We start from the raw sequence: 13,122 nt of genomic DNA on the forward strand, positions 1-13,122 counted from the left end.
AACACAAGGTAATAACTAGATAGGACTCTAAAACCCTTGCTACAAACTGATTTTTTTCGGATGAACAGTAACCTCGAATGATCAAATAGAACAAAAGACTGGAATTGAATGGATATAACAGGATAGAAACAAGACTCAAACAAGGAATCAAGAATAAGACACAAAAAAAAAGGCTGGACCAAACCAGGCTAACCACAGCAATTAACAACAACTAGACACAAGTTTATGTCGTAACAAATCTGGAAAAATAATGCAAGAACACGAAGTAACAAATCTGGAAATTGCGGATAGCAACTTAGAACACGAAAACAGAATTTTCGACAACTTGACTCGAAAAGCAAATAAAAAAAAAGGATATAACGTGATACCTCTTAATTAGCTCTGATTACCAACTGATACGAACGTCGCCAACCTTGTGACGAAACCCGTAAAAGATTAGCTTCAGGATCGACAAGAGGACACCAAGTTTGAAGCGGATGACCTCAACCCGTTAATCACGTGGTTAACGAACCTTGGTATAATGGTAGAAGACGCCACAACCTAGTGCGATTCTAGATTGATAAGTCACGAACACCTAGAGAAATTCTAAGGTATTCAAGAAGCCTTGGAGAAACCAAGAAAACTCTCAAAATCTGATTTATTGATTGAATGCCTAAACCATTGGAAGTGTGGGCTATTTATAGCCTTACATAGAGATGAACAACTAAATGTGGAACTAGTCTAGAGTTGTGGTCTTGACTAAGACTAACAATTGTAGGCTTGACTATTCCATAAGACTAAGAATTGTGGGCTTGACCAAACCTTATGAGGTCATCCCTTAGGTAAACAACCTTATGAGGTCATTGCTTAGGTAAATAACCTTATGAGATCATCGCTTAGGTAAATAAAGCAAGGCTATGGACCATTAAGCCCTTATTACAATGACTTAACTAAAACAGCAAATGTGACTAGAGAAGGGTCACACATGGTTCTCTTTGGCGTGCACTACATGGATGACTTTCATTCCTTCATGCTCAAGCCCCTCAATGACCTTGGGGACAATTTCTTGGCCTTGTATCTCATGAACAAGTCCTTGGAGTTCCTTCCTCATCTTGTTAGCTCGTGCTCGAGTTACGGGTCCTAGGGGAACTCGAATAGTTCGCACTGGTGTCTCTTGGTTCGTATCACACCTGGGTCAAACACCATGCGACGCCGACCCTTGTTGCCATGCTTGAGGTATTGCTGGGTGCGACCTTCAATGTTGGCCTTCACCTGCTGGTGTAAAGCCTGAACAAACTCGGCCTTCTTCTTGCCATCAAGGTTAGTACGCTCAGACAACGGCAAAGGCATCAAATCCAAAGGAGTTAATCGGTTATAAGCAATCTGAAATGGAGAAAACTGTGTAGCACTATGGATGGTACGGTTATAAGCAAACTCAACGTGGGGTAAACACTCCTCCCAAGTTTTGAGATTCTTTTTAATGATGGCCCTAAGTAATGTAGACAATGTGCGATTAACGACCTCTGTTTGGCCATCGGTCTGGGGGTGAATGGATGTAGAAAATAGCAACTTACTCCCCAACTTCCCCCACAAAGTCTTCCAGAAGTAAGAGAGAAACTTCACATCTCTATCAGACACAATGGTCCTAGGTACACCATGCAAACGACAACTTCCTTAAAGAAGAGATCAACTATGTGAGTAGCATCGTCTGTCTTATGACATGGGATAAAATGGGCCATTTTAGAAAATCGGTCAACAATGACAAAAATACTATCATGGCCTCTTTTACACCTAGGCAGACCAAGTATAAAGTCCATTGAAATGTCAACCCCTGGTTCAGAAGGGATAGGTAGAGGTGTGTACAAACCAAAGGGTTGGAGCATGGACTTGGCACGGTGACAGGTGATGCAGCGTGATACCACTCGCTCCACGTCCCGCCTCATGCATGGCCAATAGACGGACGTTGGCTCTAGTTGCACCTTTACTTGCTCCACTTCGATGGCAGCGAGACCCCCGTACAGCTCCGCGTAGGGACTAACTATGCGGCCTATATGGCCTAGCCCATTGACTCAAGGACTAACAACGACGAAGGTCCAGACCACAAGCTAGTTGGACCTCTTTATTACACTATACTAAACTAATAATGTCTCATGGGCTACTGAGCTTCAGTGATGGCCGAAACTAGGACAACAAGCCTAGCCTCGTTGAGGCCCTCGATGGCCTTTGGCTCTCCACTCGACTCTTGGCCCGCACGAACCAATGTTTGTAGTGTCTCGTTCAATCTTTTCGTGCGAGCTCGTGTCAAAGGCCCCAGTGGCATCTTCACTTGCTCCACTTGGATGGCTCCCCCGACCTCATCATCATTCCCCTCCTCTTGTGAAAGTTTTGTTCTCAAATCGACCTCATCGTCTGCAAGATAGGGACTTAGGTCAGAAACATTAAAGGTAGCCGAGACATTATACTCACCTGGAAGATTGAGCTTGTATGCATTGTCATTGATGCGCGCCATAACTTGGAATGGTCTATCTCCACGAGGGAGCAACTTGTTGCGATGCTGGACAGGAAAACGCTCCTTGCGCATGTGTAACCAGACCCAGTCACCTGGGTTAAACGCCATGCGACGCCGACCCTTGTTGGCATGCTTGAGGTATTGCTGGGTGCGACTTTCAATGTTGGCCTTCACCTGCTGGTGTAAAGCCTGAACAAACTCGGCCTTCTTCTTGCCATCAAGGTTAGTACGCTCAGACAACGGCAAAGGCATCAAATCCAAAGGAGTTAATGGGTTATAAGCAATCTGAAATGGAGAAAACTGTGTAGCACTATGGATGGTACGGTTATAAGCAACTCAACGTGGGGGAAACACTCCTCCCAAGTTTTGAGATTCTTTTTAATGATGGCCCTAAGTAATGTAGACAATGTGCGATTAACGACCTCTGTTTGGCTATCGGTCTGGGGGTGAATGGATGTAGAAAATAGCAACTTACTCCCCAACTTCCCCCACAAAGTCTTCCAGAAGTAAGAGAGAAACTTCACATCTCAATCAGACACAATGGTCCTAGGTACACCATGCAAACGGCAACTTCCTTAAAGAAGAGATCAACTATGTGAGTAGCATCGTCCGTCTTATGACATGGGATAAAATGGGTCATTTTAGAAAATCGGTCAACAATGACAAAAATACTATCATGGCCTCTTTTACTCCAAGGCAGACCAAGTATAAAGTCCATTGAAATGTCAACCCCTGGTTCAGAAGGGATAGGTAGAGGTGTGTACAAACCAAAGGGTTGGAGCATGGACTTGGCACGGTGACAGGTGATGCAGCGTGATACCACTCGCTCCACGTCCCGCCTCATGCATGGCCAATAGACGGACGATGGCTCTAGTTGCACCTTTACTTGCTCCACTTCGATGGCAGCGAGACCCCTGTACAGCTCCGCGTAGGGACTAACTATGCGGCCTATATGGCCTAGCCCATTGACTCAAGGACTAACAACGACGAAGGTCCAGACCCCAAGCTAGTTGGACCTCTTTATTACACTATACTAAACTAATAATGTCTCATGGGCTACTGAGCTTCAGTGATTGCCGAAACTAGGACAACAAGCCTAGTCTCGTTGAGGCCCTCGATGGCCTTTGGCTCTCCACTCGACTCTTGGCCCGCACGAACCAATGTTTGTAGTGTCTCGTATAATCTTTTCGTGCGAGCTCGTGTCATAGGCCCCAGTGGTATCTTCACTTGCTCCACTTGGATGGCTCCCCCGACCTCCTCATCATTCCCCTCCTCTTGTGAAAGTTTTGTTCTCAAATCGACCTCATCATCTGCAAGATAGGGACTTAGGTCAGGAACATTAAAGGTAGCCGAGACATTATACTCACCTGGAAGATCGAGCTTGTATGCGTTGTCATTGATGCGCGCCATAACTTGGAATGATCTATCTCCACGAGGGAGCAACTTGTTGCGATGCTGGACAGGGAAACGCTCCTTGCGCAGGTGTAACCAGACCCAGTCACCTGGGTTAAACACCATGCGACGCCGACCCTTGTTGGCATGCTTGAGGTGTTGCTGGGTGCGACCTTCAATGTTGGCCTTCACCTGCTGGTGTAAAGCCTGAACAAACTCGGCCTTCTTCTTGCCATCAAGGTTAGTACGCTCAGACAACGGCAAAGGCATCAAATCCAAATGAGTTAATGGGTTATAAGCAATCTGATATGGAGAAAACTGTGTAGCACTATGGATGGTACGGTTATAAGCAAACTCAACGTGGGGGAAACACTCCTCCCAAGTTTTGAGATTCTTTTTAATGATGGCCCTAAGTAATGTAGACAATGTGCGATTAACGACCTCTGTTTGGCCATCGGTCTGGGGGTGAATGGATGTAGAAAATAGCAACTTACTCCCCAACTTCCCCCACAAAGTCTTCCAGAAGTAAGAGAGAAACTTCACTTCTCTATCAGACACAATGGTCCTAGGTACACCATGCAAACGGCAACTTCCTTAAAGAAGAGATCAACTATGTGAGTAGCATCGTCCGTCTTATGACATGGGATAAAATGGGTCATTTTAGAAAATCGGTCAACAATGACAAAAATACTATCATGGCCTCTTTTACTCCAAGGCAGACCAAGTATAAAGTCCATTGAAATGTCAACCCCTGGTTCAGAAGGGATAGGTAGAGGTGTGTACAAACCAAAGGGTTGGAGCATGGACTTGGCACGGTGACAGGTGATGCAGCGTGATACCACTCGCTCCACGTCCCGCCTCATGCATGGCCAATAGACGGACGATGGCTCTAGTTGCACCTTTACTTGCTCCACTTCTGATACGAGTTAAGCTATGCCATTGGATAAGGTTCAAGTCCCACTAGGACTGATTACACGAGCAGGTACGCCTAAACATTGAGCGAAGGATGGACCAAGTTGCTCAACGGGTTAACAAGGGACGCCAACGCGTTGTGTTTGAACCTGGTGACTGGGTGTGGTTACATCTACGCAAGGAAAGGTTCCCAGTCCAAAGGCGCAATAAATTACTTCCCCGAGGAGATAGGCCGTTCCAAGTCATCAAGCGCATCAATGACAATGCTTACAAACTGGACCTACCCGGTGAGTACAATGTGAGCGCTACATTCAATGTCTCTGATCTATCTCCTTTTCTTGCAGACGATGAAGCTGATTTGAGGACAAATCCTTTTGAAGAGGGGGGGGATGATACGAACCAAGAGACACCATTGCGAACTATTCGAGTTCCCCTAGGACCCCGTAACTCGAGCACGAGCTAAGAAGATGAGGGAGGAACTCCAAGGACTTGTTCATGAGATACAAGGCCAAGAAATTGTCCCCAAGGTCATTGAGGGGTTTGAGCATGAAGGAATGAAAGTCATCCATGTAGTGCACGTCAAAGAGAACCATGTGTGACCCTTCTCTAGTCACATTTGCTGTTTTAGTTAAGTCATTGTAATAAGGGTTTAATGGTCCATAGCCTTTCTTTATTTACCTAAGCGATGACCTCATAAGATTATTTACCTAAGCGATGACCTCATAAGGTTGTTTACCTAAGGGATGACCTCATAAGGTTTGGTCAAGCCCACAACTCTTAGTCTTATGGAAATAGTCAAGCCTACAATTGTTAGTCTTAGTCAAGACCACAACTCTAGACTAGTTCCACATTTAGTTGTTCATCTCTATGTAAGGCTATAAATAGCCTACACTTCCAATGGTTTTAGGCATTCAATCAATAAATCAGATTTTGAGAGTTTTCTTGGTTTCTCCAAGGCTTCTTGAATACCTTAGAATTTCTCTAGGTGTTCGTGACTTATCAATCTAGAATCGCACTAGGTTGTGGCGTCTTCTACCATTATACCAAGGTTCGTTAATCACGTGATTAACGGGTTGAGGTCATCCGCTTCAAACTTGGTGTCCTCTTGTCGATCCTGAAGCTAATCTTTTACGGGTTTCGTCACAAGGTTGGCGACGTTCGTATCAGTTGGTAATCAGAGCTAATTAAGAGGTATCACGTTATATCCTTTTTTTTTATTTGCTTTTCGAGTCAAGTTGTCGAAAATTCTGTTTTCGTGTTCTAAGTTGCTATCCGCAATTTCCAGATTTGTTACTTCGTGTTCTTGCGTTATTTTTCCAGATTTGTTACGACATAAACTTGTGTCTAGTTGTTGTTAATTGCTGTGGTTAGCCTGGTTTGGTCCAGCCTTTTTTTTTGTGTCTTATTCTTGATTCCTTGTTTGAGTCTTGTTTCTATCCTGTTATATCCATTCAATTCCAGTCTTTTGTTCTATTTGATCATTCGAGGTTACTGTTCATCCGAAAAAAATCAATTTGTAGCAAGGGTTTTAGAGTCCTATCTAGTTATTACCTTGTGTTCTTGTTTACATACAAAAAAAAAAATAGCTGGCTAACCTTACAAAAATTCCTGGAAATCTGTCTTGACCAAAACTTGGGTTTCTTGAAGTTCCTGATTGTTTAAAACCACAATCTTGAAGTTCTTGGAACTTTAGTTGGGATTCTTGAAGCCAACCAAAATCTGTCTTGATCAAATCGTGAAATCTTGGATTGTTTAGGGAGGAAATCATCTTCAATTTTGTGTTTCTTGAATTCTGGGAATTAACATCTTGAATTCTTGAAAGAATCTTGAAGTTTCTGGGTTTTGGGAACCAAATCTTGGTAAACAACAAGGCTGCAAATTTTCAGCTGCCAAAATCCTTGTCTTCACCACAACAATCTTCTTTCTTGACTAAGAACATTTTAGCCACGAAATTTGGCTCTTCTTGGCTGATTAGAAAACAAAAACAAAGAAAGAAGAAGAATATTCAGCCTATTCAAGTCAAATTTCCCAACCTATTCAAGTCAAATTTTCCAACCTGTTCAAGTCAAATTTTCCACCCTTGTTCCCAAAAACAACCAAATCAGTTCCAATCTTGAACTTGACCTTAGAATTTATGGGAACCAGCAAATAGGAAGACTAATCCTTGTTTCCAAAGGATTAAAGAAGAAAAGTCAGCCTTGGGTTTCCAAAACAGTCCTACCACAACACAAATTCATCTTCCATTCGGATTCCATCTTTGCAACCATTGGGGATTTCTGTCCAATCATGAATTCTGGAAATTTTTGTGCATCATTAGGTCAGTTTTAAGTGTCATTCTGAATCCTCTAAGTGTCCATTTATCTACCAAAACATTGCCCAAAAATGCAGCAACCAGCAGCTCAAAATTCCAGTTTTGGGTAGAGTTTTGTCTAGGATCCTTAAAATTCAACTTTGAGTCATTCTTTGAGTCGTGGTCAGTCCCTTCATCCTTTATTTTTTTTTTCGTTCAAAGTGCTACAATCTTGTGACCCTGGTTGGTAAGTCGATCCACACTAGAAGGAGTTCTAACTTGTTCGAGAAGTTGACCGAGGAGCCTTGAAAATACCTTGGTGAGTTAATTAGAGTGTTTTAAACACTTGAGTGATACACGAGTGACGAGTGTAAACATGTGAGCTTGTGTGGCGAGGAAAAATATCTTTTGTTTCACTAATTTTTTGCAGGTTTCCTCATACATCATGGCGAATACGAGGCATTTAAAAGCTAGCTTACAACATCTTCTTCTTGATCCTAAGGGAGTCAAAGAAGTAGCATTACGTGGTGTAGATGAACAATTGGATATCGTCAAATCTCAGTTGCATGATTGGTTTTATACTCGTTGTGGTGTCAAAGATAAAACATGCAGCTTGGCCATTGATAAGAGTTGTGAAGTCAATCTTGCAAGCGCTATCATGGTTCACAAATTAAATCTTCCAACTATTGATCATCTTCAACCGTATAAGTTGCCGAGTGCTCATGGTGATGTTTGGGTTACTAAGCACACACTTGTACCTATTCAAATTGGCAAGTATGTGGATGAGGTGTTGTGTGATGTAGTCCCAATTCAAATAACACATGTGTTGCTGGGCAAGGCGTGGATGTTGAGGCGAGAAGTTAAATATGATGGACATACTAATAAGTATTCCTTCTTATTTAATGGTCGTCGTTCTGCACTTGTACCACTTATTTATGACCAACTTTGTACTGATCTAGCATACATGAAAAGTGAGCATGAGCATTATAGTATGAAAAAAGAGCTAGATGAGGAAATTGTGACTGATGAGGTAAAATCCGAGGGAGTTGAAAAGGAGAAAGAGGTTGAAAATAATGAGAGGAAAAAGACAACTATTGAGCATGAGAAAGAGATTGAAAAATCCAAAGTATTGACTGAGATTTTAAGTTTCAACAAAAATGAGAGTGAGGGGATTTATTGCCATTCTAACAACCTTAACATTGCTCTGTCTAGTGTTCCTTGTTTTGTGCAGGTCAAGCAAAGTGCAATCGCTTTGATCTTACAATGTTCCATCCCAAAGTCACTTGTACAATTTGCGAGTTTCCATGGAGTTTGTCTTCTAGGAGTTAGATCAATTTGGTTCCCATTCATGAAATCGGATGATTTCAACGCTGTTCACGTCTTTCGAGGATCAAACTATGTGTACCCTCAAGACATTAGAATCGACCACGTTCCACGAGTTTACACAAGGAGCGAGGTCTTCAATGGTCACTACAATACCTATGCTCATCTTGTACCTAGTCCACTTGAAGCTCCAACTTCACCAAGTCAGCTTCCATACTTTGCAAGCTTATTCAAGTTTGAGGAGTCTGATTTCATAGGATTTACATCGCATCACTTTGAGGATCCTTACCTCATGATCATAAGCGATCAAGTTGGGCATACATTGAAACTGGTTCGTGAGATTCAAAGTTCAACAAGGTTTACTTTCCAGCTTAGCAAGTGGTTTATGCATTGGATGAAACTTGTGGTAATCATAACAAAATTGACTCGACGGCATGTAACTTTTCTTATCATCATTCATGCTTCAATTTGTGGGCAAATTGCTTTCAAGAGGAGGGGAATGATACGAGTTAAGCTATGCCATTGGATAAGGTTCAAGTCCCACTAGGACTGATTACACGAGCAGGTACGCCTAAACATTGAGCGAAGGATGGACCAAGTTGCTCAACGGGTTAACAAGGGACGCCAACGCGTTGTGTTTGAACCTGGTGACTGGGTGTGGTTACATCTACGCAAGGAAAGGTTCCCAGTCCAAAGGCGCAATAAATTACTTCCCCGAGGAGATAGGCCGTTCCAAGTCATCAAGCGCATCAATGACAATGCTTACAAACTGGACCTACCCGGTGAGTACAATGTGAGCGCTACATTCAATGTCTCTGATCTATCTCCTTTTCTTGCAGACGATGAAGCTGATTTGAGGACAAATCCTTTTGAAGAGGAGGGGGATGATACGAACCAAGAGACACCATTGCGAACTATTCGAGTTCCCCTAGGACCCCGTAACTCGAGCACGAGCTAAGAAGATGAGGGAGGAACTCCAAGGACTTGTTCATGAGATACAAGGCCAAGAAATTATCCCCAAGGTCATTGAGGGGCTTGAGCATGAAGGAATGAAAGTCATCCATGTAGTGCACGTCAAAGAGAACCATGTGTGACCCTTCTCTAGTCACATTTGCTGTTTTAGTTAAGTCATTGTAATAAGGGTTTAATGGTCCATAGCCTTGCTTTATTTACCTAAGCGATGAACTCATAAGATTATTTACCTAAGCGATGACCTCATAAGGTTGTTTACCTAAGGGATGACCTCATAAGGTTGTTTACCTAAGGGATGACCTCATAAGGTTTGGTCAAGCCTACAATTGTTAGTCTTAGTCAAGACCACAACTCTAGACTAGTTCCACATTTAGTTGTTCATCTCTATGTAAGGCTATAAATAGCCTACACTTCCAATGGTTTTAGGCATTCAATCAATAAATCAGATTTTGAGAGTTTTCTTGGTTTCTCCAAGGCTTCTTGAATACCTTAGAATTTCTCTAGGTGTTCGTGACTTATCAATCTAGAATCGCACTAGGTTGTGGCGTCTTCTACCATTATACCAAGGTTCGTTAACCACGTGATTAACGGGTTGAGGTCATCCACTTCAAACTTGGTGTCCTCTTGTCGATCCTGAAGCTAATCTTTTACGGGTTTCGTCACAAGGTTGGCGACGTTCGTATCAACTTCGATAGCAGCGAGACCCCTGTACAGCTCCTCGTAGGGACTAACTATGCGGCCTATATGGCCTAACCCATTGACTCAAGGACTAACAACGACGAAGGTCCAGACCACAAGCTAGTTGGACCTCTTTATTACACTATACTAAACTAATAATGTCTCATGGGCTACTGAGCTTCAGTGATTGCCGAAACTAGGACAACAAGCCTAGTCTCGTTGAGGCCCTCGATGGCCTTTGGCTCTCCACTCGACTCTTGGCCCGCACGAACCAATGTTTGTAGTGTCTCGTTCAATCTTTTCGTGCGAGTTCGTGTCATAGGCCCCAGTGGTATCTTCACTTGCTCCACTTGGATGGCTCCCCCGACCTCCTCATCATTCCCCTCCTCTTGTGAAAGTTTTGTTCTCAAATCGACCTCATCATCTGCAAGATAGGGACTTAGGTCAGCAACATTAAAGGTAGCCGAGACATTTTACTCACCTGGAAGATCGAGCTTGTATGCGTTGTCATTGATGCGCGCCATAACTTGGAATGGTCTATCTCCACGAGGGAGCAACTTGTTCCGATGCTGGACAGGGAAACGCTCCTTGCGCAGGTGTAACCAGACCCAGTCACCTGGGTTAAACACCATGCGACGCCGACCCTTGTTGGCATGCTTGAGGTATTGCTGGGTGCGACCTTCAATGTTGGCCTTCACCTGCTGGTGTAAAGCCTGAACAAACTCGGCCTTCTTCTTGCCATCAAGGTTAGTACGCTCAGACAACGGCAAAGGCATCAAATCCAAAGGCGTTAATCGGTTATAAGCAATCTGAAATGGAGAAAACTGTGTAGCACTATGGATGGTACGGTTATAAGCAAACTCAACGTGGGTAAACACTCCTCCCAAGTTTTGAGATTCTTTTTAATGATGGCCCTAAGTAATGTAGACAATGTGCGATTAACGACCTCTGTTTGGCCATCGGTCTGGGGGTGAATGGATGTAGAAAATAGCAACTTACTCCCCAACTTCCCCCACAAAGTCTTCCAGAAGTAAGAGAGAAACTTCACATCTCTATCAGACACAATGGTCCTAGGTACACAATGCAAACGGCAACATCCTTAAAGAAGAGATCAACTATGTGAGTAGCATCGTCCGTCTTATGACGTGGGACAAAATGGGCCATTTTAAAAAATTGGTCAACAATGACAAAAATACTATCATGGCCTCTTTTACTCCCAGGCAGACCAAGTACAAAGTCCATTGAAATGTCAACCCCTGGTTCAGAAGGGATAGGTAGAGGTGTGTACAAACCAAAGGGTTGGAGCATGGACTTGGCACGGTGACAGGTGATGCAGTGTGATACCACTCGCTCCACGTCCCGCCTCATGCAAGGCCAATAGACGGACGATGGCTCGAGTTGCACCTTTACTTGCTCCACTTCGATGGCAGCGAGACCCCCGTACAGCTCAGCGTAGGGACTAACTATGCGGCCGACATGGCCTAGCCCATTGACTTAAGGACTAACAACGACGAAGGTCTAGACCACAAGCTAGTTGGACCTCTTTATCACACTATACTAAATTAATAATGTCTCATGGGCTACTGAGCTTCAGTGATGGCCGAAACTAGGACAACAAGCCTAGCCTCGTTGAGGCCCTCGATGGCCTTTGGCTCTCCACTCGACTCTTGGCCCGCACGAACCAACGTTTGTAGTGTCTCGTTCAATCTTTTCGTGCGAGCTCGTGTCATAGGCCCCAATGGCATCTTCACTTGCTCCATTTGGATGGCTCACCCGACCTCCTCATCATTCCCCTCCTCTTGTGAAAGATTTGTTCTCAAATCGACCTTATCATCTGCAAGATAGGGACTTAGGTCAACAACATTAAAGGTAGCCGAGACATTTTACTCACCTGGAAGATCGAGCTTGTATGCGTTGTCATTGATGCGCGCCATAACTTGGAATGGTCTATCTCCACGAGGGAGCAACTTGTTGCGATGCTGGACAGGGAAACGCTCCTTGCTCAGGTGTAACCAGACCCAGTCACCTGGGTCAAACACCATGCGACGTCGACCCTTGTTGGCATGCTTGAGGTATTGCTGGGTGCGACCTTTAATGTTGGCCTTCACCTGCTGGTGTAAAGCCTGAACAAACTCGGCCTTCTTCTTGCCATCAAGGTTAGTACGCTCAGACAACGGCAAAGGCATCAAATCCAAAGGAGTTAATCGGTTATAAGCAATTTGAAATGGAGAAAACTGTGTAGCACTATGGATGGTACGGTTATAAGCAAACTCAACGTGGGGTAAACACTCCTCCCAAGTTTTGAGATTCTTTTTAATGATGGCCCTAAGTAATGTAGACAATGTGCGATTAACGACCTCTGTTTGGCCATCGGTCTGGGGGTGATTGGATGTAGAAAATAGCAACTTACTCCCCAACTTCCCCCACAAAGTCTTCCAGAAGTAAGAGAGAAACTTCACATCTCTATCAGACACAATGGTCCTAGGTACACAATGCAAACGGCAACTTCCTTAAAGAAGAGATCAACTATGTGAGTAGCATCGTCCGTCTTATGACATGGGATAAAATGGGCCATTTTAGAAAATCGGTCAACAATGACAAAAATACTATCATGGCCTCTTTTACTCCAAGGCAGACCAAGTATAAAGTCCATTGAAATGTCAACCCCTGGTTCAGAAGGGATAGGTAGAGGTGTGTACAAACCAAAGGGTTGGAGCATGGACTTGGCACGGTGACAGGTGATGCAGCGTGATACCACTCGCTCCACGTCCCGCCTCATGCATGGCCAATAGACGGACGTTGGCTCTAGTTGCACCTTTACTTGCTCCACTTCGATGGCAGCGAGACCCCCGTACAGCTCAGCGTAGGGACTAACTATGCGGCCTATATGGCCTAGCCCATTGACTCAAGGACTAACAACGACGAAGGTCCAGACCACAAGCTAGTTGGACCTCTTTATTACACTATACTAAACTAATAATGTCTCATGGGCTACTGAGCTTCAGTGATGGCCGAAACTGTGACGCCCCAAAAACTAGGAGTATGAGAAACCGAAAATTTTGATATA

The 13,122-nt window shown here is 43.9% G+C and overlaps 2 protein-coding genes across 2 annotated transcripts; both read right to left on the reverse strand.

The window, feature by feature from the left end:
• Positions 1-2,134: 2,134 nt before the first annotated feature.
• LOC140015926 (uncharacterized) lies at positions 2,135-2,740 on the reverse strand. The gene has a single exon (XM_072068759.1). The coding sequence runs from the start codon at positions 2,738-2,740 to the stop codon at positions 2,135-2,137; it is 606 nt and encodes a 201-aa protein (XP_071924860.1).
• An 804-nt stretch (positions 2,741-3,544) lies between these two features.
• LOC140015928 (uncharacterized) lies at positions 3,545-4,150 on the reverse strand. The gene has a single exon (XM_072068760.1). The coding sequence runs from the start codon at positions 4,148-4,150 to the stop codon at positions 3,545-3,547; it is 606 nt and encodes a 201-aa protein (XP_071924861.1).
• Positions 4,151-13,122: the final 8,972 nt, after the last annotated feature.

The sequence above is a fragment of the Coffea arabica genome, chromosome 10c, assembly GCF_036785885.1.
Source record: "Coffea arabica cultivar ET-39 chromosome 10c, Coffea Arabica ET-39 HiFi, whole genome shotgun sequence".
Classification (NCBI taxonomy): Eukaryota; Viridiplantae; Streptophyta; class Magnoliopsida; order Gentianales; family Rubiaceae; genus Coffea; species Coffea arabica.

Coding starts and splice junctions, on each gene's coding strand:
- LOC140015926 (XM_072068759.1), bottom strand. CDS start 2,740: ATGCCTTTGCCGTTGTCTGAGCGTACTAACCTTGATGGCAAGAAGAAG.
- LOC140015928 (XM_072068760.1), bottom strand. CDS start 4,150: ATGCCTTTGCCGTTGTCTGAGCGTACTAACCTTGATGGCAAGAAGAAG.